The following is a 25102-nucleotide window of genomic DNA, read 5'->3' as shown; positions in this document are numbered from 1 at the left end:
ATATTGCTCGATAACCCAAAAGTCCAGTAAATGAGAACAAGTAAAGAGAGCAATTTTGAAAGTTTAAGTACTGAGACTTTCCAGATAAAAGGATTCCAGAGATATTCCATAGACACAACCTATCTTAAAACTCTTTTAATGTTTTAAATAAATTAAATGCTTATATATTTTGCACATATGTGTAGACAGATTATCTAATCAAGTAAATCATCGCACAGAACTTCAAGTTATAAAAATAAACAGCTTTGCTTGCTATAAAATGTTTTTTTTTTTTTTGCAAAACGCTTATGCTTAACTCATCATTGTCTATAAATGTCTTTCGATCCACAATTTTCCATGACGTATATTTACCAAAGTATATAATCCAATAAAATAATTAAACATTTTATTACGCTTAAAATAGGTCATTTTTAATGACTTTATTTATTTACTTTTATTTTTTTTGTTTGTATCTTTTTATTTTAATATAAGTATTTTTTTTTACAATTGGTTTTCTTTTACTCAAATTAAAATAAACGATAATCATGCCACAATCTTATAAAATTCCAAAGTTACACATCACTTGATTCTAAAGGGGCGGAGGGTTTTGTTTGGATGCAGGAGTTTCGGGGAAAATGAACAAAAAAGTTATGGAAAAACCACATTGTCGGATATGAACTGTGGCGACTTTATAAAACAATGGCTACTTATAAAATATAAATTATGAATGAAAGCTTAGTTTGTTAACAAATATAATAAACTCTAATAATTACAATTATAGACTTTTTCTGTTTTCATATATAATTAATAAATTTTTGTTGGTTGGTTGGTTGATTTAAGATTAGTTGCAACTTTCAAACCTATGTATTTTAGTTGATACTATGATTATTTTTTTTACTGTTGCTGTTTAAAATACATTACATTTATTTTTAATATATTTTCTTTTGTTTCCTTTTTCTTTAATTTTACATATAAATGTTAGCGCTTCTCCTATTTGATCATTGTTCTTGCTGTTGTTGTTGTTTTTATACCACAGTAGAATTTTATAATGCATTGTTGTTGTTTTGTTGTATTTTGCTTCTCTTACACTAACAGACATTTAAAGGAATACCAATTTCATTTGAGTCCATTTTGGGTTGCTGTTGATTGCAGTGTTATTGGAAAGATACATTCCGGCGTTAAGGTTCTATCAAGTGGTAAACGTTTAAAGACACAGATAGGTAGCCGTTTATGTTAATGCTTTTCTGTGAAATATTTCTTCATGGAATCTGTTGTGATTTGTTGGCGAAAAAATACATAAATAATTATTATTTCAACAACGTCCTTTAAATTAAGAAACTAGTTTGGTTCCTAAATAAACATTCACTAGAAATATTATAAAAATATGTTTATATAAATAAATATTGAATTGAATTTAACAAACAATGTACATTACATGCAACCTTCTTCATTAGCGTATACAACATCATTATTGTTTTCTTATAGTTCATGCAACATTGGTTTAGAAATGTGTTTTCAGACAATTAAAATGTATGGAACATACATTAAAAAGTAATGCTACAGAAAGTTTCAAGTGTTCTTATTTTCCGGAAGGATTAAAAGTTCCATATAAATAGTGAAGGAAAAACCCGACAGAGGTCTATAAGATTTCAGGAAGACGTTTCAACTTTTTTAGATATGACACGTTTAATAGATCTATTTCAGATCGAAATATTTTCTCGAAATATTTTTCTTTTTTAAAAGGACAATAGGAAGTTAAAAAGTGTCGGTCTGTCAGTCGACAAATATATACCCTCAGCATATGATCATTTATTTATGTATATTTTTTTTGCTATTTTGCGATCTTTACACTAAATTGAAATGTGCTATCTATGATTAGTACTGAGGAATATTTTCGCATTTTAGAAGACTGAAATTATTCAAAGTTGACCCTTTATGGGGGATGTACCAGAAGGAGTTGTCAGATCTATCCCGGTCTTCTTACAGTTAGTAGAAATATTGGAACATGCAAATTTTGAAGACAATCGAAGACAATTCCAAATGTTTACCATTTGTAGGGGAATTATTCGAAAGCGTGGTCCGATCTTCCCAATTATCAATCCAGATCTTGTCTCGTTAAAAATATTGGGATGTGACAAGTTTGAAAAGAATCGGATGCTCATTTTGCATTGAAGCATAAGGGTTATGGGTATTCAAAGTTCTGGCCCGTTATGGGAGAGATACCAGAAGAAGTGGTGCGATCTATCATATATTAATTCAAGATGTAGAGTTGGCAGAAATATTGTAACTAGCGAAATTTAAAAACAATCGGAGTCCTATTTTACTTTTAAAAAGCGTCGTGTTCCGATCTTCCCCATCTTCACATCAAATCTTGTTTTGGTAGAAATATTGGGATGTAACAAGTTTGAAAAGAGTCGATACTCATTTTGCATTTCCTGAGGGTTATGGGGTTTCAAAAAGCTGACACGTCGTGTTGGATGTACTAGAAAGAGTGGACCGATATTGCAATTTTCGCACTGATACAAATATTGCAAAATTTATATAAAATCGGATGTAAAAAATTTTTTCGTAGGATTTCTGTTGATTGGTTCCTACAGATTCCAATGCTCACATAAAGGCAATATGCTTATCATGTTCTTTATGGATAGGAGATTTTCCACATCGAGTCTTCTGTAAGTGGAGGATATACAAGTCTGTGTTAAAAATACTTTCCATAATTCGTCCTAAGACTTGCACGGATCTGCTGTAGATATCTCTTCCCCAGAGGCTCGTATATAAAAATTATTACTACGGGTCTTCTGCAAATAGAAGGTATTTAAAAAAGTATCTTCTAAATGTCTTTGGGCTTCGGCAGTTGCTTTGCCTTCCACAGGTGTGTATGCATAAAATGTCTACCAAATTTTATCTTAGTGTGTAAAATTCCAAGATTTAAAGAAACAATATATCTGCCACAGGTCCTCCACGATCTCCAATAAGAGAATGTCCTCTAAAGATTCCCTAAATTATTTTATAGCTAAAATATACATATATACCATAGATACAAGGTCCTTTCACATGATAATCTCTATGGAAGTTCTCTTTGACTGCTGCCTTCCTTATGACTTCTCGCCTCTAAAGATTCTCTAAATTATTTTATAGCTGGAGTATACATATATTCCATAGATATAAGGTCCTTTCACATGCTTATCTCTATGAAAGTAATCTTTGACTGGTGCCTTTCTGAGGACTGTTCGCTACAGCAATCTGAGGGTTACAATTGATCCCACCGCAATATTTCTTTCATGGAATACATTCCATATCTAATTTATACTACATGTTTTCTGAAGATAAAAGAATTTCTACAGTTTTTCTATAAATAGAAGAGTTTCCTCGGGTATGCTAGAGAGTATCTGTATAAAATATATACACACATTTAAATGTACTCATGCACAGATATTGAATTTAATAACATAGGTATAAACTTGTTCCTGAACTTCTCTATCGAGCCATCTCTACATAGCAAGCTTTCAAAAAAAGTCAACTTCAAAATATAAGGTTTTCAGAAAATATGAAAATATCTAAAGAGGGATATCTACGGAAAAAAGGTAATATAGAACAAAGCGATAGTGGTATACATTCCTCTGAATGTCTGTAAAAATGTTTGATAAAATACAAAAGTATTGGTTCTAAAACAAAATGTGAAATCTATAACAAAACAATTGACAAACACATACATAAAAATATTTAGATATAGATACAGAGCAGTTACAAATTCAAGAAAGAATCTATGAAAAAGAAACGTAAATGTAATTGATCAATTATATCACCAAAATATAAAACATTCCAAAGGGGATACTGTTAAATATAAATGTAATGTTACTTAAAACAATCTACATACATTCTCTTATAACAAAAAAAAAAAAAAAAAGAAATATATATATGTATATTGTATGAAACATTAAAGATGCAATTAAAAAAAAATACAACATATGCATTACATTTTAGGCGGGAATTGTACGAACACACACACACACATTTTTTTACATTATTCCCTTGTACGTTTAGATAACGTCTTTTGTTTACTATGTGTATTTGTTAATAATAATTTACACCAAACATATTATTTTGATGATAAGTAATTCATATAATCGGTTGTTTGGCGGGCATTACGTACCAATTCGCTGTTTGTCGCCTCATTGTCTGTCCAATCATCCTCGTTCTCTTTCTCCTTGCGCGGTGGTGGCGGGATATGTTGTGTTTGTTGTTGTTGGGGTGGCTGTTCGGATTGTTGCATGGCAGAAGATGGATTACGTCTTGAGAATGAGCGATTTCTATGATGCTGCGTATGGCGATCAAATGTACTGGACGCTTCGCTGGCTAAACTACTTTGACTACTGTATCTTTGGCCAAAGTGGCGTGTTCTGTTTTTATTGTGATGATTATGGCTATTGTGGTGGTTTCCACCGCCACCACGTCCACCCTGGTAGCTGTTGGGACTTTGACTGCGTCGGTATGAATTGCCACCAGCACCTCCGCCATCCATTCTCGATTTTGCAGGTCTTGGCAATGTGCGGGCCCGCGATGAGCTACGACTGTTCGATTCTGGGCCATTTGTGTTGTTGTACTGTGAATTCTCATCATAGTACTTAAGATTGCTATTAGAACGTCTCCAAGTATCCGACTGATTTTTATCGCCAGCACCACTATGCGCATTGTTGGCCCCACCTTTGTTCTTTTGGAAACGTGGTGGTTTATCGTACATTGGCCGCTGATTATAATGCCGGCCACCACGACGATGGTTATTGCCCCGTTCATAATTGCTCATATATGAACGTTCACTGCGATCATCTCGCTGCGACTGACGATCCCAGTTGGAGTTTGCAATGCCGCTGTAAGTGCTTGCATTGCCCGAACGTTCGATTTTCTCTTGAGCATGTTTGAGACGATCGTTTATACTATACAAACGGATACTGCCACCGTCACTGCGTACACTTTGGCGGTCATCATCGAAACTGCCACTGAATCGCCGTTGCACATTGCGGCTGCGATTATCTTTGTGTTGGTCGTCGCGATTGAAACGAGGTGCACGCCAACGAGGCAAAGGTTTTGATTCATCACGTTCCTCATTACCGCTATTCTGAGAATCCCTTGCACTTTGATGTTGATTTTCATTTTGTCTAAAAAAAAACAAGGAAAATTCTGAAAATTTATTTTGGCCCAATTTGGAAATTTCATTCGTTTTAAACAAACATTAAACTATATTTACTTAAAAGTGTTAATGTTTAAAATCTGTCCTTGCTTTTTAGAATCAGTACCAAGGCCTGAGATGAATGAACAAGATATTTCTTCTATTAATAGCATCAAAAAATCATGAGTAGCTTTTATTTATTTATTTATTTGTACCATGACAAGTATAGTCCATAAGTCTATTCATTTCAGAATAACTAGACTTTCTACAAATAGTACATCTTTATCAGACTTTCTTAAGATATCCTAAAAACCTAAAAGACATTCCACTGATGTTTTATAGATAGAAGAGTTTCCACAGGGTTTTCAAATGGGGTTCTACAAATCATGGATACATTTTTTATTTATTTGTTCATATTGTGTCATGCATACAAAGTCTAGTAAATCGAATACAAAATGATTCAACTACTTTAATAAAAAAATTAAAATACAAAGAATTCAACATTTGGTTAAAGCTTAAAACGAAACAAAAACCCGACATATTTTACTTACCGACTATAGTTCTGATTCAAGGGCCTTGGCGACTGTCTTGGTTGATATGATCGCCTTGAATTACGACTTTCTCTGTCAGGGTCATTTTCATGGCGACTATTGGACGAATGCAACTGATCTCGATCATCATTTCTGCTGTATGGACCAACGCCACGTCCTGCAACGCCGCCACTATTACCCACATTTATGTCACACTCTTCCAAAGAATCTCCACACTCCTGATCATTCCACCGCTTGTAGTTATCATGATCCTCTTCGGTGTTATCATTTACATTTCCTGAATCACCATTTTCATAGCTGGTGTTGTTTGAAGAGGATGGTAGGGGAACTTCATCGTAATTGTTACACGTTTCATTTCTATAGCCTTGGCGTTGGGTATTTGTTGTTGTGGGGCAGGTGTTATATGGAGACTGTTGTTGTTGTTGTTGTTGAGCAGGTGATGACAAGTTTTGATTATTGTTACCCATATCTTCCGGATCGTCGTCATCTTCCATTATTAGATATTTTGAATACATGCCCTCCAGCTGTGAACCGAGACTCTCAAAATTGCTATAAAATAAATCTAAAGTCATTAACATAATGGCTTTAACGTTCGGCTTAAGATTCGGCTGTTCAATCAAGTTCTTCCGTATGAGATATAAAAGTTGTGATAAATCTGCATTGTGCAAGTTGCGCAAAAGGCCACCATTTAAGGTAATTTGTGACAATATTAATTTGACCAACTTAACGTTATTGACATTTTTCTCCTCACTTATTTCCCGAATCAAAAGGGTCAGCAGTGATTCGCCCAAAATTGTGATCGGAGCATTGTCAGCCAGGCGCACTCGATGATAGTATTCACCCAAAAGTATTATTGAATTATACAAACGCTCACGATCGTACAAGCGATATGTTTCAGAATTGACGAAATTCTTTTGTAAAAGCGTTAACATGGCCGTACGCACCTTGGTCTCTTTCATGGCCAAGACATCAAAATTGCGTGAGGCAAATAATAGTGCAAATTTTAGTGCAGTTTCTCCATCCTCTAGAGCTTTGTCATTAATATAGGCCATTGATTCACTGAAAAGAAAAAGAACATAGAGATTTATTTAAAACATCGAGGAATGATTCATAAAACAAAGTCAAGAAAAAATGAAAATCACATCGTGTATTTTAATTGGAGTTAATTAAATGTTTTTGTACACTTTTAATTATCTTCAATTCGAAAGCAAGCAAAACACAAATTTAATTCCCATCGTTTGTGTGAGTTTAAGTGGATTGCAATAAAAGTGTAGCATAGAATTGGCGGGAAAATCAAGCTGATGGTGTTTACATTTGCGTTCGAAAATTTCCCAACTCAATATTATTTTACGCACACAATTGTTGGTTTTTAGAAGAAATGATGTTGGATAAAAATCTCAAGCTGGGTTTCGTAAATCTATTATTGTTTCTTATAAGATATAAAGGGCTCCACCTTTAAAACAAAATGTATTATAACTACTATTGTGGGCGATTTGATAATTTTATTCAATTTTATGCTAAGGCGTTTAACGACCTTTATGTCGATCTGCCCACTCAGGGTTAAGATAATAGATGCAATAAAATGTATAACTATAACAGGAAAGGGCATTTCAATACTACAGAAATTTCCAATGTACTCCCAGGCAAATATTTAATTTATAGTCATTGATTTTCAAATACTCGTCAGTGTAGAGTTTTCTGAATACATAGCCTTTGATAGAATATGTAGGTTACCCGCAACTACAGGCCTTATATTACTCAGTACTTTTTAGACCTCACACAGATGCCCTTCCCAAGATTGAAATTTATTTAAAGGCTTGCAGATTGAATAACTTGCCTAAAGGATCTTACGATCTTCCACTGATGAATACTCATGTGAGATCCATACTATCTCCTATAATTATAATGCATCCTTAAGGTTTCTAAAGGCATCAAATTTTCTATTAAAAATTGACACAGATAATTGGATTTTTCTTTCTGGCATATAAACATTCTGTGGAATTCAATACATTTGAGGAAGACCGGATTTTTAGAAGAGAAAACTATTTTAAAAAAATTATCTAGAATTTCCTTAGAATTAAAACCTATCTTACCGTTTCTCTTAGACATTCCTAATTGCAAACTGTTCTGGAAACTGATAAGTAATTTTTATGGATAGCTACTTATAATTTCACCAAAATTTTTCTCTAGCTAATTTCACAATTTAAGCACGGGAACAGAAAGCTAAAACAATCTCCCTCCCTGTTTAGCATAAGACATTTCGAATATTTTTTCGCTTTGCGACCAAAGCGCATTCATTAGAAACCCAATATAGGTACAAAACAAAAAGTAGTCATCAATGTCCGACCACACATTTGGTCAATGCGTCACAACAAAAGCTGCAAAAACAACAACCATAGCTTAGCATAACTAAACCAAGTTATCAATAAACGACGACGACGGTAAGTGAGATTAGCATGAAATATAAAAACGGCTACACGATGTGAACGTTTTGTTTACTTGCTGGTGCTGCTGCCTGTGTTAAAACAGCATGTACACATACACATTAAAACGCGCGTCATGACCCCTCCAATATTTACAAAAACAAAAGCACCAGCAGGGCCTCAACAACCTCCCTTCCTTCCCGACATAACCTCAAATATTAGTGCAGTCGATTTTGTAAGGATCAAGAACGCATAGCGCATAGTGAAAACAAACAAACTTACCAAAGCATATTCTCATCTTGGACCATATTACAGAAATCGGTCTCTATAGATTTGATCTTGTGATTCATTGTAATGCCATCATCGTCGAGATCTAGACCTCGTATCATTTCAATGATATGATCATAAGGGCACTGACCCGGCGCCAAATTTATCATACCACCATTAGGTAGCAGATAATCACTGATTTCACGAAGACTTGATATGCCGCCACCCACACTGTGGCCTCCTACCGCTGAGTTTGCATTCGGATTGGATCCCGCCGCCAACGGCATGCTGTTACTGTTGTTTAAAGCGTTCGGATTGTTATTGTTGCCAATCATGTTAGCCATAGTGAAACGTGTTCCAGATGTTGTTTGGGGACGCAAACCTTATCCGTTTCCTTTGTCTTGGCCGACGCAAAAGAAATTTTGCTTTGTGGCAGTATCTTGAAAGCGTTAATTGCTAATTTTATTGCTGCAATTTACCAATTATGATGTAAAATACGCTGCCAAACTTGGTGTTCAAAATGGTTTCAAATCCAATTTGAATGTTTTATTAGGGTAAAATGTAATTTTTATTCCTTGAAGTCTAATAAAGATATATACAAAACATTAAGGGGGAGACAAAAATGCGTCTTAGACGTTGAATGCTTTGCTTTTCTTCTTGTTGTTGCTGTTGCTCTCCGTTCTTTTGGCGTTTCTGTTGTGAAATACTGTCAAAATTCGTTGACAAAACCGTTTTCTCTCGTTTAGCACAATCACAACACTTAACACTTAAATAAACACGGATTTTCTTTAACAAATTCTTTTGAAAGAAAAAATAAAAGCAAATGCAATATTCCTTCCTTTCGTGAGAAATTTTGCCCGAAAAAATCTTGAAGAATGCAAAATTATCGGCGTCGATTGACACACGAACATCAAAGTCGACACAGTCCGTTGAGACTGCCGGAGATGGAGCATTCTGCGACTCCGTTGTCTGTCAAGCTCAATCGGCCATTGTACGCTTCACACATCATTCTGTGCGAGAATGATTTGATTTTTTTTCTAAAGTTTTTTTCTTATCGAATATATTTTTTGCTCCTTATTCGCTTTTTCATTTGTTCAATGACTTTGGAGACAGAAAGCAAAAGGGAATAAAGCCTCACCATACTTTTGAAGGGCTCAACAGATATGGCGCATTGAGTCATTTTATCAACGGGCTTAATCCGTTTAGCTTTAAAGAGCAGGTAACAGTACGTCTACATTTAAAAGAGTTAACCCACTGGATTTCGATTAAAATTGTAATATACCTTACTAATACTTCAAATAAATACACTTGACGTAGGTTAACCCTGCAAAAAGTCCTAACGTATACATGTCATAAGTCTACTAAATCTACTCGATTTCAAATGTTGATAAAAATCTAAATTAAAGACAATGATTTTAAACTCTTCTAAGTGAATGGTAAATAATTATTAATTTTTATACCTGATAAAATAGTTTTTTTGGACAAATAATACACGAATTCAGACGTTTTTTTGGCCCAATAAGAAAGGTTGCTCAACTTTAAGGAAACTAGGGAAATGCAACTCTGTAATGGAGTTTATTATGTCAACCATTCTTTTATTTAAAAATTTCTTCCAAAATTAAATTGTATCAAAGATAGTAGGGCAAGATCTTTTATCCTAAAATTATGCATATTGTCCCCCGTTGAAAATATGCATTTATGTTGTCTCTGAATTTGAAATGAATTTCAAAGTATTTTCATTTTTTTAAAAAAGAAGGATAAAAGTTGTATATTGTTGTTCATAATCATCAAATTTGGGAGCGAACGGCGTTGTTTAAATGCCGGTGGGAACATGACATATCAATATTGACAGTGGAAGGAAATAATCGATATTATAAATGTTGTTATCGAATGTCTGTCAGCTCTATCTCACACTTCAATAGTAGATACTACGGAAGAATTTTTTGCAAAACGGAAGCTTGGAATGGTATATATTTTGCAGTATAGAAAATAAGGATGTCTTCTGTTTCCGATAGCAGTGGGGATTGGATTTGTGGTGATGTAACGTGAGTGGTGCTTGCTGTGGACGCTTAATAGAACCACACACTCATAGTCCAAATGCAATTTGGTTGAAATAGTACTAATCTAATTCTTTCTATTTGGTCGTGTTTTTCTCGGTGACTCTCGTCCCATCTATGCATCCTGCCATGCCAAAACAACGAATTAATTCATTGTGTGCACATTTGGACGACTGCTTTGGTTTGTTGTTGTTTTTATTTTTGTTAACATTTTCCGCACAGCTGCCGACATCTGAATTTTGCCCGTCGCAGTCGTTGCAATAAGTGTCGTCGTTCTCGCAGCACTGAGCGTACAGAACGTGGAGGCAGTGCTGGTAGCAAAAAGCTAGGCACGGAAATTGGAAAAGCTGCAGCCGAAAAGTCTCGTGGTCTTTTCAGTGCAGATGATTGGCAGTGTCACAAATGTGCCAATGTAAACTGGGCCCGTCGCCAGACATGTAATATGTGTAATGCTCCAAAGGTTATTGATAATGAGGAAAGAACAGGTTAGTTATAATTAATAGTACCTTGTTTTGGCCGATAATAATCTATACTTTTACAGGTCTGGGTGGAGGCTACAATGATCGCGGGGTAGTTGAATATAAGGAGCATGTTGAGTCTGACAGTGAATATGACGAATTTGGCCGTCTAAAAAAACGCAAAAAGAATTTCAATAGCAAAGAGGCATACGAAGAAAAAGACACGAAGCGTGAACCAGATGAAGAAGATGACGATGACGAAGAAGAGGGAGATGAAGATGATCTAGCCAAATATGATTTGTTTGGTGATGAAGATGATGACGATGGCAATGCAAATAATACCAATAACAAGTCGAGTAATGCTTCTGGTTCAAAGAGTGACAACAAAAGAAAATCACGATCGCGAAGCAGATCCCAACACAGAAGACGTCCAAATTCACGGTCTTCCTCAAGCAGGTCGTCATCATCGTCCTCCTCATCGTCTTCTTCATCATCCACTTCGTCATCCTCGAGATCATCGACTCACTCGAAATCTCGATCGAGAAGTAGTCTTAAAAAGAAACGGTCGTATTCGCGCTCCCTTAGCCGTAGCCCCAACAGAAAAGTAGTACAAAATCGACATCGTTCACCTCCGAGTGATAAACATAAAACATCATCAAGTCACAGCCATCACAGTGATGATTCAAATTCACGCTCGAAATCCCACAGTTCAACACGTTCATTGTCATCCAAACGTAATCACAGTCGGAATTCAAGCTCATCCCGCAAGCACTCCAGGTCACCACGTTCCCGTAGAAGAACCCGATCGCGTTCAAGATCGATTTCACCAAAACGTAAACGTTAATGGCCAAGCATCCTTAATAATAACATTAGCGCATCCACGTTCTACTAAACCTTAAATCCTTCAATCATAAAAAGAAAATTCCTAATGTTAATGAATTTCTAAACATGAATTAAGTATTCTATGTAAACAAATATAGGAAAGAACCCTAAAGAGTTTTTGTCCATTGAATTTTGTTTTCAATATTAAATATCACTTTAGAATTTCTCAGGCAACAAGAAAAACTTTCCCACAACTTTGAATAATAAATTGCTCGTTGCTAAATTCTTTGACATTTTGTTAAAAAGTCATCAATAATAAAGATATCATGCCCATAATAATTTGTTTTAAGATTGTCGGGGTTAAGAATCTGTCAGTAAGAAAATTTTTTTTTTTTTTGGAAAGATGTCACACTGGGGAGTAAAGATTGAGGACCTGTTTCTGTATGACGATACAAACGTGAATGCGAACGAAAAACACATTTGGAGTAGTGTTTTTTCGCATAAATAAATATTTTTTTTACAACAATTCTTTATTACGACTATAAAACTGCTAGCTGTGTAGATTTACATTTAATTACTTTTACGTGCAGCTGCTTTTGTCTCTTCTCTGAATGCCTTCAATTCAGCCAGTTTCTTTTTATTCTGTTCGATGTCTTCTTCGGTAACCGTTACCGGTATGCCCAAATCAATTTGTTCCTGACGTATAAATTGCATTTTCTTAATGGCATCCTCTAAAAATGGAATTTGCTGCTCTTCTAGGGTTTTACGATATTCATCCAATTTCTCTTGTCTCAATTTTTCACAATGGATGTCGGTGAGCTTTTGTAACGACTCTTTGCGTGTAATCCAATGGAATTCAGCTGGTGGTGGTTTATATACCAAATCCAGTTTTTCCAAGATCCACTCGAAACGCCTGTAGTCCCAACGACGTAAGTATTTTAGGAATTTCTTGCGTTTTTCAATCATTTCCTTGAGTATAACTTTACGTTTTTTGTCCCGCGGATGTTCTTCCATATGTTGTTGATATCTTCTTATGAAAACGGTCATACGGGCCACTAAAAAAATGATTATATTTTAATTGAAATTTAAAGTAATGGTTTTCGTTTAGGGCACTTCTGAGAATTTGGGCTAGATTCGGAAATATTTTTCGTAAGTCTCGTTTTACACAGGAGTATTTTTTAAACAGTTTTTATACCACCTCAACTTCGCCTTAAAAAACATTATTTAATGATATCGCCCGGAAGGTGTCCCTAAACGAAACTTGTTCCAAATTCTAGTAACTTACATTTTGCCTCCATGGAACCATAATCCAAGGGATGCCTTTGAACCTCTTTGATTAATTGTTCACTGTGGTATCTGGTTGTGTTCACATAGGGATTGTTGCCCAACTCAAAAAGAGATTTGACGGCCGCATCAGCGCTATACAAATAAAACGGGCTTAACATTATTTAAATTAAAATAAAAGGATTTGTAAATGCTTACGTTTCCAATTCTTTGGACTTTTCAAATCCAAGCATCAACTCCTTTGGATTAACTGCCGACAGTTTGGAGCAATCACCACTTTTCTCCGGATGAATAGAAGGAATTTTTTCGGGACGAACCCATTTGATTTTTAGATCCGATTTAAATGCATACTGTCTGACCACAGGACGATTGGCCAAATACAAACCAGTGCGTAGAATAGGTGTTATATTCATTTTGACCCTATGAAAAATAATTTTATTAATTTTTATTTAATAATTTAGACATTTTTAAGATATACCTCCTCTAGAAGAAACGCAACGCTGAGGTTATGTCACACACACATTTGACACCCAATGACAGAAAACAGCTGATATGTCAAGAAAAATAAAAACAACCAAAAAGGCGGGCAAATGCAACTTTTTAATGCCCTACAACCAACTCACTATCGCAATGAATCCAATATTATAATTATGGTTATCAACATATTTAGAAATTTTTGAAAGTGCCGAATTATTTTGGTTTTATCAAAATAAAATTTTTTATTATTATTATTTTTTATTTCCCTTAAGCTCATAACAGATAGGTAATAGAATAGCCATAGCTTTTCCCACAAAAACATTCCTATATAGGAATATCAAATTAATTCGTTTAATCCAAAAATGTGTTCAACCAATTTGCATACATCTTGGAGTATACCGGCAGACATTTGAGCGAAGCTGTTACAATTGGTTGACCTAACCAAAAATACTCCATACTGTGGTAGCATTATACCCATATGACAGACAATACAATACAATACCGGAGGTTATAAGGAATGTAAATAAGAGTGTGGCCTAAAGTTGGCATAAATCACTATGCAATTTAAATGTTTAACATTGACATTTATTAAATAACAATAAATTTAAATGATACTCGTTCCAAAAGCTTCTCCTACTTTTTCAGATTCTCCAGCATTAGTTTACCCTTTGGTTTCAGTTTGGCTTGCATAATCTGTTGGCGTTGTTCTTTCTCTTGCTGCTGCAATTGTTGGTACCTCTGCTTGGCCATATCCAATTCTTTGTTAAGTGTGACAATTTTAGCCGCAATGGTCTGTTGTTTTATTAGACGTTTCTTCTGATTGGACTAGTTGGAAATGAGGAAAGGAACAATGTTAGCAAGGGTTTTCTCGCGGGCATCAAAACTTTGTACTTACGCCCATTGGTGTGGGACGTCCATCCAGAAATGTGTAATCGGGTAAGTTGGTCAATGGTCCAAACTCATTGGGATTAGCTGGCAAACCATGTTCTTCACGCCATCTCTGATCTATGGACACTTGGGCCGTGCACGAGATGTTACGAGCTGTAATATAAATGAATGTTGTAAGATAATTCGGAAATTCAGCCATAGGTTATTTAAAGAATAGTTACCCAGTCTTTTGCATATGACGCCAGTTGTGTTTTGTGTAACTCTCAGCATTTTTGTTTCAAAAATCAAAGACTTTTTGCTGGTTTCACAGAAATCCTATCCTCTTGGAAAGGGATATGTAAGTCGACTTTTGATTAATCGACTTTGAGTACTCAAAGTTCTGAAACTCGAACTCGACTATGGGCTTGGGTGAAAACCGAGTACTCGACTATTCATAGTCGATTGTTCGACTTATGCTATGTTCTAATTATAATTGTTCGCTCTCCTCTTGGAGGAATTATTAAATCTCTTGACAGCTGATGTTGTTACCTATTAAGGGTTGATGAATTTAGTAGTAGATGATGATTGATAAACGCATGTAGATGGCGTGGTTAAATTGTTTTTGGAAGGAGATTTATATATTGAGAAATAAGAAATATTAGGAAGGTACAGTAGTAGGTTTTCGTTGTTGTTGTTGTAGCAGTTTTACACGTTCTGTTGTTTTTTCCGACTAATCTGGTTCTTCCTCAATGTCCAGGTTTAGGAATTCTGCTACCTTTATGGGCTGTAGCCATAGATCCTCTGGACGGAGTTGGGTAGGCTTGGCAGGACAATTAAACAAATGCAGCGTGTTGTGCGGGCCTGTATCACACGCTGGGCAGGGGTAGGTTTTCGTAGAGGAAAGTGGCGATGGGATCTATTTATGTTTTCCAAACACAAAATTTAAGATAGAAATTTTGTACTAATATTAAAGTTATGACTTTTTAGTACCAAACTACGCATTTGATTAGCACTAATAATTTGGTATCACATTTAAAGAGCAAAATTGCTTTGGTTATTCGTTGGTTGGTTCGTCAAGGTCACAGACACTTTGTTCAACTAATTGACCTCTAATTTTAGGCTTTAAATGGATACTCGTGAATATGTGTAAAAATATGTGTGCTAAATTTTTACAAGGCTCTATATATGCTTTAGGTTTTTTACTTCCACATTCAATCGAAATCACACACGCATAGTGGGTAGAAATTCTTTTCTTGAGAAAGTAATTTTCAATAAATTTTTTTGTGCAAATATGGATTAAGTACATATGTATTTTTGGTTTAAAAACAACTTTATTAAAACAGAAAGCCTTTTCTTCTTAAAATACTACAATAAAACGTACACCCTAACTAATTTACTCTTCCATATCGTCTGGTATTTCGGAATCTTCTATTGTCTTTGTGTGTGGTATATATACTTTAAAAGCAAATTTGGACTTAACAAATGATCCTGTATTCAGTACGGTACAACCATGTTGACTTGTGGAAAAACTTTGACAAGAGTCACCAACGACAATTAAATCAGGCAGAGGATACAACCACAAAGCTGCATCATAATCCCAATGTACAGGCATGGCAATAGGATGTATGGGTGTCAGGTGGCCCTGACATATTAGTGTGCGGGCAAAGTGTTGTTCGATTTTCGAGGTATCCGGTGGGAAATGTAAGGTATTACGACAAAACTTCGCCATCAGATCCAAACGACATACCACAATTTGTTGGGTACAATACTGTAGACGACATGGATTGGTGGCCAAACGTGTACGTGGCCATACTTTTAGCAGTCCAGCTGCCAGAGTTTTGGGTATAGCTGAACGGGGAAATATATTCGGGGCTGCTGGATCTTCACTGGAAGGAATAAGAATTAGCTCTGTTTGTTTTTTCAATTGTTCACAGCCATTGGCCAAGGCTCCCAAAGCATTAAGATGATTTTTCAGGGCATGATGTTGCCGTTCGGAAGCTGCAAAAGGGCCCATTAACACAATGGCCACAGGTGGACACGAGTCATAACCAACAAAAAGCATTCTTAATTTTTCCATAACCACAGGCATGTCCAAACGAACATCAGATAAAAAGACAATGGTGGCCTCTGTGTTTGATCTTTCCAGTTCTTGTAGTCTTGTAGAATATTTTAATAACTTTGAAGATTCACCTCCCCAACTGTTTTGTGTGCCAAAAAAGGCTCGGCTGCTAACGGCTGGTTCTGCAGGTGGAAAACCCAAGCCGTCCACTAAAATCCAAAACATCCATCACTTTAAAATTAAAAGAAAAATGGAATGGCATATATATGTATCAAACCTTTTAAAACTTGTCCAGCATAAGATCCCTCGGCCAAAACAAAACATCCTTCGCAAAAGAATCCGGCATGGAACTTGGCTCCACTCAAATCAAGTTCCACACTACCCGTTGGATCCTCGATGAAAAATTTGCCCTCCTTTAGTTGTGTCAACAAACCCAAGACTACAGCTTCCTCGACCACGGAATTGGACAAGAGATTCTCACAATAAAGCAGTTTAAACTTCTTTGCCCTGGACTCGGCCGACACACCGTTCTCAATTACAGCAGGAGCAAAGAGTTCATGTCGCAGTGTCTTTTGCAGTAGCATTTCATACCGTTGCCTAAGTTGTCCCGATTTCATCGTGGTTTTGGCCAGCAACGAACGTGGTTCAGTTTCTAATTCAAATTTCTTATTTTGTTTGTTGTACACATAACGCGGCACCGAAAAGGCATCGATAACCGAGAAAACAGACTCGCCCTCATCCAGCCCCACACGATTTATTTCATTGATAGCCTTTTCCAATGCTGCCCTTTCAACATGGGTCGATTTCAGACGTTGACTTTGCAGATTCTCGGTTATGATTGTGAGCCATTTTTCTCGTTCGTTGTCATCGAAAGGAGCCAATTGTTCTGCGAGGAAAACGCTGTTTTCGGAACGTATTAAAAATCCACTTAATTTAAATGCATTCGTAATTTTCTTCCGTAGCTTGGCTAAATCGTCCATTTCGTTGATGATTTTATTTTTGCACAAACAAAAAGCAGCAAAAAACCAAAATAAACAATGCAATTGAACTGTCAACTGTTGTTTTGCGCGCCAAGAGTGGTATATATATATCGAGTAATCGATAACCCGAAGAGTAATTTACACTGTAGAAAAATATTTAGTTATGCCAAAAATGTAAATGTATTGGTCATGGGGGATCCAGAGTCCATTTGTGGGGAGAGAGTTCATTTGTAGGCCGTGATGGACCTTTATGACAATTCTGGGTCATGAAAACATGAAAATAAAACACATATTACTATTAAATATATAAAAAGAGTGTCCAATTTTGACATTGACTTGTGCAGCTTCCAAACAATGGTAAAGCTCCAATTTTAGCATTTAAATATACCAATTGTTCAATAAAAACTTAGAATCCTTTTGTTTAACTTTAAGGTTATGGGTCATTTACAGAATTTTTCTTCTATTCAGATTTTTAAAAATTTCTTCTTTCAACGGATACATAGAAGAAAAATTAAAACTGTAGCCAAATCGATTTCCGGAGTAGAATGACCGATTGTTCAAAGAAGCGCGTTAATCCTTTTTTAAAGAATGAGATATGTAGCTTTGATATGTACTCAAGTGGTATATTTCAAGTTAATTTCTCGAAGTATTCATTGGAGACCTTCAATGCAGGGAACATTCCATATAGTGTACTTCGAAATTTCCATCTATCTAAAGACTTCATATATTATAATTTATATATTTTGCACCAACATTAAATTAATATATATATATATATATATATATATATATATATATATATATATATATATATATATATATATATATATATATATATATATATATATATATATATATATATATAATATATATATATATATATATATATATATATATATATATATATATATATATATATATATATATATGTATATATATATATATATATATGGTTTTAATTGCGTTACTACATACCTACTTTTTTATATGTAACTATTACAGCAGATTTATCAATAATTCCTCATATAAAACTAATAATTTTTTAATTAATTATTATTATAGGCAATTCCTTGGAAGTCGTACCAACACTTCATAATTATATTTCCAAATTTCTTTACCACGGAATGGGGCATATGCCATCTTATTTCTTAAATGCAATTTTCCATATAAAACTTTACCCTTATGAATGATACGAACCATATACAGTGGTTCATTGCCCATTATGGCATTACCAGAAACTAAAGCATTTTCTGGTCGTTCATCATAAGAACTTCTTATCCATTTATATACCGCATCATCATTGGAAATATCAAGTATTTCTATATTTTCAGTAAGTAAATGACACTTACTACCACAGACTATATGCACTCCTTTCGATTGTGGACAATAGACACCGGGAATCATATCACCCTTGTAATATACTCGTGCAGCATACATCGCATAACCATTATCTTCGTTAATATCCAAATAAAGACCAATTTGTTGACAGAGATCGTCGTTGAAATCATGCTGAACAAAAAGCCACATATATTTGCTGGGATATTTTGTTTTATATGGATTTGTCGATTCCACTTCGATGTTTGGTAATAAAAGATGTGATGTGTCATCAGTTGATTGACCTATCCACTTGAAATATACCCGATAACATTGTTGCCGCAAACATCCAACACTACATTGGGGACAGGTATATGAAGTTTGAAGTCTGCGAAATAGGCAAGTTCTGTGAAATAGATGTCCACATCCCGTTGTATAGATGAAATCATTGGATTTGTAATATTCGTTGCAGACGTCACAGACTACATTAAGGGAAGTCATGTCCGTTAAACATGGAATATTATGGTGGGAACTGTGTTGACAGAGTTTTTAAGCGGCTGAATTGACCGAGCAGTCATTCCGTTGCGAAATTAAAATGCCAAAGAATTTTTAATGCACTAAAAAAATTAATTTGAAATAGTTTGGGAAACGGTTACTTGTTAAGCCCTAAGTCATTGAAAGTTAATATTTTTCCGAATATTTATTAAATACTGCAGATATGGACATATTTTATCATATCAAGACCAATTTGTTTGGCTCAATTAATTGTTTTGTAAATTTCAATAGATGGCGCTAGGTACAATACTTAAATTGTACAGTAAGAATGATTTCAATGCACATTTTGAATACTTATAGAAATGAAACATCCGCGTTATCTCTCACCCTGATGCAAATTTCATGACACTAATTTTGACAATTTAGTCTGGATATTTCATTTGCCAGCCAAAAGAGTTAAAGGTACATAAATATATGTCCATGACCAACCATTTCAACTTTTTTTATTTCTATAACCGCTATTTATTACTTAACGGAAACCGGTTATTCAAAATTTATTTTCAGTGTAGGTATTTCACAACAGATGATATCGAAGAAGTGCAACTGTCAATAGTGCATAAACAACAACAACAACAAAGGACAGCTAATACATTTATTTATTCATTCGGAAATAATTTTTGCTAAAGTAAAAAAATTTTCAATTTTTCTGTAATTGTTGTTAATGAAAGATTTTTTAATTCCAGCAACAACATGGCATCAACGTTGAATATACTTTGTGGAATATGCAGTGAATTCTATGCGGCTCGTGACAATATTTACGTTACTCGTTGTGGTCATGTATTTCATCAGCAATGTTTATTCCATTGGTTAAGGGTATCACACACTTGTCCCCAGTGTCGAGATCCTTGTCTACGACATCGGTGTCACAGAATATATTTAAATTTTCAACCCTTGGACGAATCAACAGTAACAAATTCCCCACCTCAGCTCAATAATGTCTATAGCGGCTATGATTGGCTTCACATAGACCACGATATGGATGCGGAAATGATAAAAAGCTTTGGGCTGCACTACGGGACCGATGATGATGGCAATGATATGTACGCTGCTCGTGGTTACTTTAACCAAGATTTGATACCAGCCTATTATTGCCCACAAAAACGTGGGGTATATGTTCCATGGGGATTTAAATCACATTTTCTAACAAGTAATATCGAAATTTTGGACATAAGCTGTGATAATGCCGAATATAAATGGGTGCCAGCATCTGAGGGGAATTTACCAGAAAATGCATTGGTCTCGGGCCATACAGCGTACAGTGAACCGTTGTACATAGCTCGTGCCGAGCACGAAGGAAAAACTCTGTATGGAAAATTACATCGTCAATATAAAATGGCCTATATGCCTTATGGTGATGTCGAAGTTTGCAATTCCCAATATGAAGTGCTAGTCAGAATACCTAAGACAACAGATAACCCACAGTGAAAATTAAAAATAAGTGATTTGTCATATTCTAATAATAATAAGTTATTAGAGATGAGACATACAATACGATGAGAACTGTTTTTAGATCAAAAATCTCTTTTTAGTAGCTGTTGCAGCAAGTAATTAATGTTCTATATGCTTACATACATAGTATTACGATAATTGTTATATATGTTATATATTTAGGTATAATTAAATTAATAAAAAACAAATATTTTTAATACAAACAGAAAATGAGCGTTTGCGAAGCTTTGGAAACTGAAAACCAACTCCTTTGTAGAGGAGCAAGTGGGTCTCTTACACAAAAACATTTAATGCACAAAAACCCAAATCTTTGTCAGTATTAGAATAAAAGTTATATAGGCGGCTAAAAAGACTAGTTGGGATCTCTTACTTATGAAGAAAGCCAAATGATATTTTCTATAAATAAAGATGACACAATGGGGTAATTTGTACGATATCAAATGATTTATTCTATCTTTGATGATTAATTGTTTTTATATATTTATGGGAAACCGCATAGGGACTTAATCTTTATAGAATGATTATTTTCTCTTAATTGAATAGACAAATTACAGACAAGAATGTATGGTCTTTACCCAACATACCAAAAATACAATACAGCTTGAGAATAATATTATGAAAATAGTTTATCGTAAGAATTCCTCAACAATGCTAGAGAAAAACTTTTTTGCACAAACTTTTCTCAAATCTGTCCTTTGTTGACAAATTTGTTTTGATTTTTTTTTTTGTGAAAATTGTTGACAAAAAAAATATTTTCTTTGGTTAAAATCAAAATCACGCGAATTTAAGACCCATTTCTGGACGAAACTCTAAGGTAATGATGAATAATAAATCTGGGAATCTGTAGTGTATATTATTTCAATCTCATTTCAGAATAGAGGCGTCAAAAAGTTGCAAGAATTCAAGAGAAGTGAAGAATTAGTGGAGGAGATGCGGAAGCTCAAATAAGGGGAAAGAAATCATCTAGGTATCAATGCAACAGGAGGCAGCGACAGCTGGGATGGCGATCAATGAATGAAATGTGTAAAATAATTAAAAAATAAATATTTTATACCATTGAAAAAATAAGCTTGATATAATATTACTTTCGTAAGCTTATTCTGCAATTACAAGAATAAGCTTATGAATAAGGGTTCCCTTTCGACTATTCTATAATTGTTAAACAAGCATTTCTCAATACATTCTCAAGATTTTCTCAAGCTTAAGGCTTATTTTTGAAAGCTTATTAAAATATTATTCTCAAGTCAATTTGGTATGTTGGGTACTTGGACTGCCTAGTCTGGGAATAGTTTTTTTACTTGTTTACTTCTTTGGGAACAATAGCATCTGCTCTGATGTTTCTCTATGAGATTGAGAAACTCGGATTTGCAAGTCTCTTCTGGTCATCAATAAGTGGAAGATTTTTTCCTATAAAGGAAGGCCCCTATGAGAAAAGTTCATCTAAATTGTTCTTGAACTATAAAAAATAGAAATCTTTTGATCTTTTTGGAAAAAGAAGAATGATAAATGTTAATTTCGGCGAGAATATGACATATTTGTCTGTTTTGAAAAAAAACTTTCATGTCAATGACATAACAATTTCCAGAAAGGGAATATTTCTGGTCTTGCAGAAGAAAAATGTGAGCTTGCTAGATTTTATGGGAAGAAGACATACATAACTTTAATTTTTTTAAACTATATTGAATACAAGCAAAAAAATGTCGGAAATAATTTAATAATAATCTAGAATAAGCTTAGATTTGTTCGAATTGGTCACCTTTGGCACAAATTATGGCCTTCAAACGGCCAATGAAACCGTCACGCGCTGCCCGAATGTTGCTCTGCGGTATTTTGACCCAATCCCGGCGAAGTGATTTCTTGAGGTGATCGACACTTTGATATTTTTTAGTGCCAACCTTGCTTTCTAAAATACTCCAAACACAATAGTTCAACGGATTGGTATCCGAAGATTTTGGTGGCTATTGTTCGCTGAAAATTAAGCGAGGAACCTCGTTTTGTAACCATTCATGGGTGGCGCGTGCTGGTGCGATGGTGTTGAGTCCTGTTGGAATGTCCAAGGTCTGCGGCCAAAATGTTTGCGTGCCCAAGGCTATAATATTCGGCATTTATTCCGATGCCGCTGTCGATTAATACGAACGGGGAGCGACCATCGGCTATTATGTCTACCCACACCGTCACCATGGCCGGCGCTTGAGTTCTGGTAGCCAACAAAAGGTGCACATTTTCAGCTGACCTCTTTGGCAAGTAAACACGATAATTTTGATTGTTTACAAACTGCTGGACAACGAATGTTTTCTCATCGGAGAAAACCAAATTCGACAGTTCACCACTTTTGGCCAAAAGAAGCAACTCCATCACGAAACATATTTTTGGAATTTTTTTTTTTTGGAAAATTTTTTTGGGAAAATTCTCACCAAAATGCTTTTCTACGCTTGTAAACAGTATAATATGCTGCCACTGGAAAATTTGAACAGCTGTCGGACGAGTGGCTTAGAAATGACAGCTGAATTAGTTACAATATTTTCATCTCACCCTGAATAAGTCACCCAAGAGAGTATTAAAGCCAAGTGGAAATTCAAAGAATTGACCAGAAGGTCCCTAGTTCAATTTTTTGAGTAGGATAATTTTTACTAAGTTATATGTGTCTCCAACCAAAATTAAACATCAAATAGACCCTATAACCTTCTCCGCTGTCTGTCTATGGAGAGAAATAATCTTGAAAATAGACGTAATCTTTCCAACTAAATACAATTCAATTTCTTTTAAGTTTTGGATTTTAATTATTAGTTTGAGGTCTATTGCTCCTTTTTCTATTTGGTTCCCCGGACCACTGTTAGAATGAGTTCCAAAACTCTTGCCCATACATTTTGTGCTATGGTAATTACATTTTTGAAAGGAGCAAGTATTTATTAAGGATTTTTAACCACTTTCGCCTCTTGGTTGCATGGTTAGATGATGGTTTTGACGGGCCCACTTTGTCCATTGATTCGCCAGAAATATTTTAGGCACATTATGTTTTGTTACTCTTTATAGCAGCTTGTGGTTGGCAGACTATTGCGTGTGTGTAGAATCAGCCGAATATTTACACATCAAATGTTCGTTGATGGGGGTCTTGCATTGTAACGTGTTATGCGTTGGCACCCACAAACAGCAGCTCTTCAATGGAAAACACCACCAATGCAAATACCACCAAACAGCCTTTAAACCATAGTAGCTTGCCGCCTTTGGCCTTGAGCTTTGATACGATGAAACTTTTGTATCGTTTTTACGGACTGCCGCCCGTGTTCAGTGAAAATGAAAACAAGCCGCTCCAAATTGTGTGGTTGCACTTTCAACTAATAGTTTCAACAAAATGGATGTTTTTGGTGTTGATGTTGTTAAATATTGGGAAAATGTTCGGAGAATATGCAGATAGGTATGGGTGGTTGGATTGGTCTTCTGTAAGGCAATGTTGTTGAGGTTAACGAAGTTTTGCACGATGGTTTAGATTTTGGTTTATTACATTCAAAGATATTTATTTATTTTTTGGACGCTACGAATTTATGCATTTTGTGTTGAGTTATAGCCGTACTATGGATGGGGAAGTAGATGAAATGTATAAAATTCTTTGAAAAAAAAAAAAAAAACTACCTGGAAGATTTGAAGCGTACAAATTGTTCGATAACCCAAAAATATGAGATTGAGTAAAGAGACTGCTGATTTTTAGTGGGAAAATTTATTCAGTAAGAATTATCCAGTATCATGACTGAAAATTATGGGCAACAATTAACACATTTCTTTAATTTTTAGATAATAAGCATTCAATATTGTACTGTACAATTAAATTACTTTGTTTTTTTATAAAAATTGCTATTTTCATTAGATTTTTGCACTTATTTAAAAGTGTAACGCCTATATAAGGCGAAAACGGTTTCTTTTTTAGATTTTACCGAACGTCGTTAGATAGCTGTTTGCAAGATTTGTACGGGGACGAGAAAATTCCCTCCCTACAAGTTATTGAGTAGTTTTTTGCTGAAAAGTTTCTTGTACACCCCTCTTTTGGAATAGAAGAGCTTGCAAATAGGCAATTGATAGCGCCTAGAATTCTTTGCTGATACTCGTTTGGTATTTAATAATAAGTGAATTATATTTCCTCATGCCAAATGATTCCAAAATCATTTCTCTAAATTGATTTAGTCGGCTTTCGAACTTTTTGCCATACACCTCATACCATTGAATATCTCTGGTTTCTTAGAGGAATTATGAATTCAATTTGGTACTCATTTTTTGGAGTATCCATAAAATGGTCTAGATTTCATTTGCTATCTTCTTGTAAATAGACATCATATGTTTCCTGCATCACAGCGCAAAGATAAAATCATGGTCATTAAAACAAGAAAAAAATATGCGTCCA

The 25102-nt window shown here is 34.9% G+C and overlaps 7 protein-coding genes and 1 long non-coding RNA gene across 9 annotated transcripts; 3 read left to right on the top strand and 5 right to left on the bottom strand.

Annotated features, from left to right (window-relative positions):
• Window positions 1-431: 431 nt before the first annotated feature.
• LOC101898470 (GATA zinc finger domain-containing protein 14) lies at window positions 432-9306 on the bottom strand. Of its 2 annotated transcripts, XM_005178295.4 has the most exons (4): window positions 8403-9306; window positions 5698-6756; window positions 4133-5135; window positions 432-1247 (listed from the first exon to the last, which is right to left on the bottom strand). In XM_005178295.4, the coding sequence occupies exons 1-4, from the start codon at window positions 8729-8731 to the stop codon at window positions 1239-1241; spliced, it is 2400 nt and encodes a 799-aa protein (XP_005178352.1). In that variant the 5' UTR covers window positions 8732-9306; the 3' UTR covers window positions 432-1238. The 2 variants fall into 2 exon arrangements, with proteins under 2 accessions (XP_005178352.1, XP_005178351.1); XM_005178294.4 differs by having other exon boundaries at window positions 1229-5135.
• A 968-nt stretch (window positions 9307-10274) lies between these two features.
• LOC101898766 (zinc finger Ran-binding domain-containing protein 2) lies at window positions 10275-12063 on the top strand. Its single transcript, XM_005178296.4, has 3 exons — window positions 10275-10432; window positions 10667-10929; window positions 10986-12063. The coding sequence occupies exons 1-3, from the start codon at window positions 10383-10385 to the stop codon at window positions 11744-11746; spliced, it is 1074 nt and encodes a 357-aa protein (XP_005178353.1). The 5' UTR covers window positions 10275-10382; the 3' UTR covers window positions 11747-12063.
• Window positions 12064-12210: 147 nt separating this feature from the next.
• Window positions 12211-13633, bottom strand: LOC101898935 (small ribosomal subunit protein uS15m). Its single transcript, XM_005178297.3, has 4 exons — window positions 13487-13633; window positions 13207-13428; window positions 13010-13143; window positions 12211-12779 (listed from the first exon to the last, which is right to left on the bottom strand). Exons 2-4 carry the CDS (start codon window positions 13419-13421, stop codon window positions 12295-12297), a joined length of 834 nt encoding a protein of 277 aa, XP_005178354.1. The 5' UTR covers window positions 13422-13428; window positions 13487-13633; the 3' UTR covers window positions 12211-12294.
• Window positions 13634-14048: 415 nt separating this feature from the next.
• LOC101899110 (large ribosomal subunit protein mL52) lies at window positions 14049-14751 on the bottom strand. The gene is made up of 3 exons (XM_005178298.4): window positions 14595-14751; window positions 14381-14526; window positions 14049-14310 (listed from the first exon to the last, which is right to left on the bottom strand). Exons 1-3 carry the CDS (start codon window positions 14641-14643, stop codon window positions 14119-14121), a joined length of 387 nt encoding a protein of 128 aa, XP_005178355.1. The 5' UTR covers window positions 14644-14751; the 3' UTR covers window positions 14049-14118.
• A 912-nt stretch (window positions 14752-15663) lies between these two features.
• LOC101900186 (DNA polymerase epsilon subunit 2) lies at window positions 15664-17643 on the bottom strand. Its single transcript, XM_005178305.4, has 2 exons — window positions 16689-17643; window positions 15664-16620 (listed from the first exon to the last, which is right to left on the bottom strand). Exons 1-2 carry the CDS (start codon window positions 17389-17391, stop codon window positions 15746-15748), a joined length of 1578 nt encoding a protein of 525 aa, XP_005178362.1. The 5' UTR covers window positions 17392-17643; the 3' UTR covers window positions 15664-15745.
• Window positions 17644-18426: 783 nt separating this feature from the next.
• LOC105261491 (uncharacterized) lies at window positions 18427-19615 on the bottom strand. The gene has a single exon (XM_059130923.1). The coding sequence runs from the start codon at window positions 19204-19206 to the stop codon at window positions 18448-18450; it is 759 nt and encodes a 252-aa protein (XP_058986906.1). The 5' UTR covers window positions 19207-19615; the 3' UTR covers window positions 18427-18447.
• Window positions 19616-19763: 148 nt separating this feature from the next.
• On the top strand, window positions 19764-20778 carry LOC101900362 (uncharacterized). The gene is made up of 2 exons (XM_005178306.4): window positions 19764-19885; window positions 19944-20778. Exon 2 carries the CDS (start codon window positions 19951-19953, stop codon window positions 20683-20685), a length of 735 nt encoding a protein of 244 aa, XP_005178363.1. The 5' UTR covers window positions 19764-19885; window positions 19944-19950; the 3' UTR covers window positions 20686-20778.
• A 506-nt stretch (window positions 20779-21284) lies between these two features.
• LOC131806623 (uncharacterized) lies at window positions 21285-21777 on the top strand. Its single transcript, XR_009344116.1, has 2 exons — window positions 21285-21523; window positions 21583-21777. It is a non-coding gene; the product is annotated as an uncharacterized LOC131806623 (long non-coding RNA).
• The last annotated feature ends 3325 nt before the right edge of the window (window positions 21778-25102 follow it).

Source organism: Musca domestica, unplaced genomic scaffold (genome assembly GCF_030504385.1).
Source record: "Musca domestica strain aabys unplaced genomic scaffold, Musca_domestica.polishedcontigs.V.1.1 8, whole genome shotgun sequence".
Classification (NCBI taxonomy): domain Eukaryota; kingdom Metazoa; phylum Arthropoda; class Insecta; order Diptera; family Muscidae; genus Musca; species Musca domestica.
Note: the sequence above shows the minus strand (reverse complement) of the source record. Positions and strands in the feature narration are given on the sequence as shown.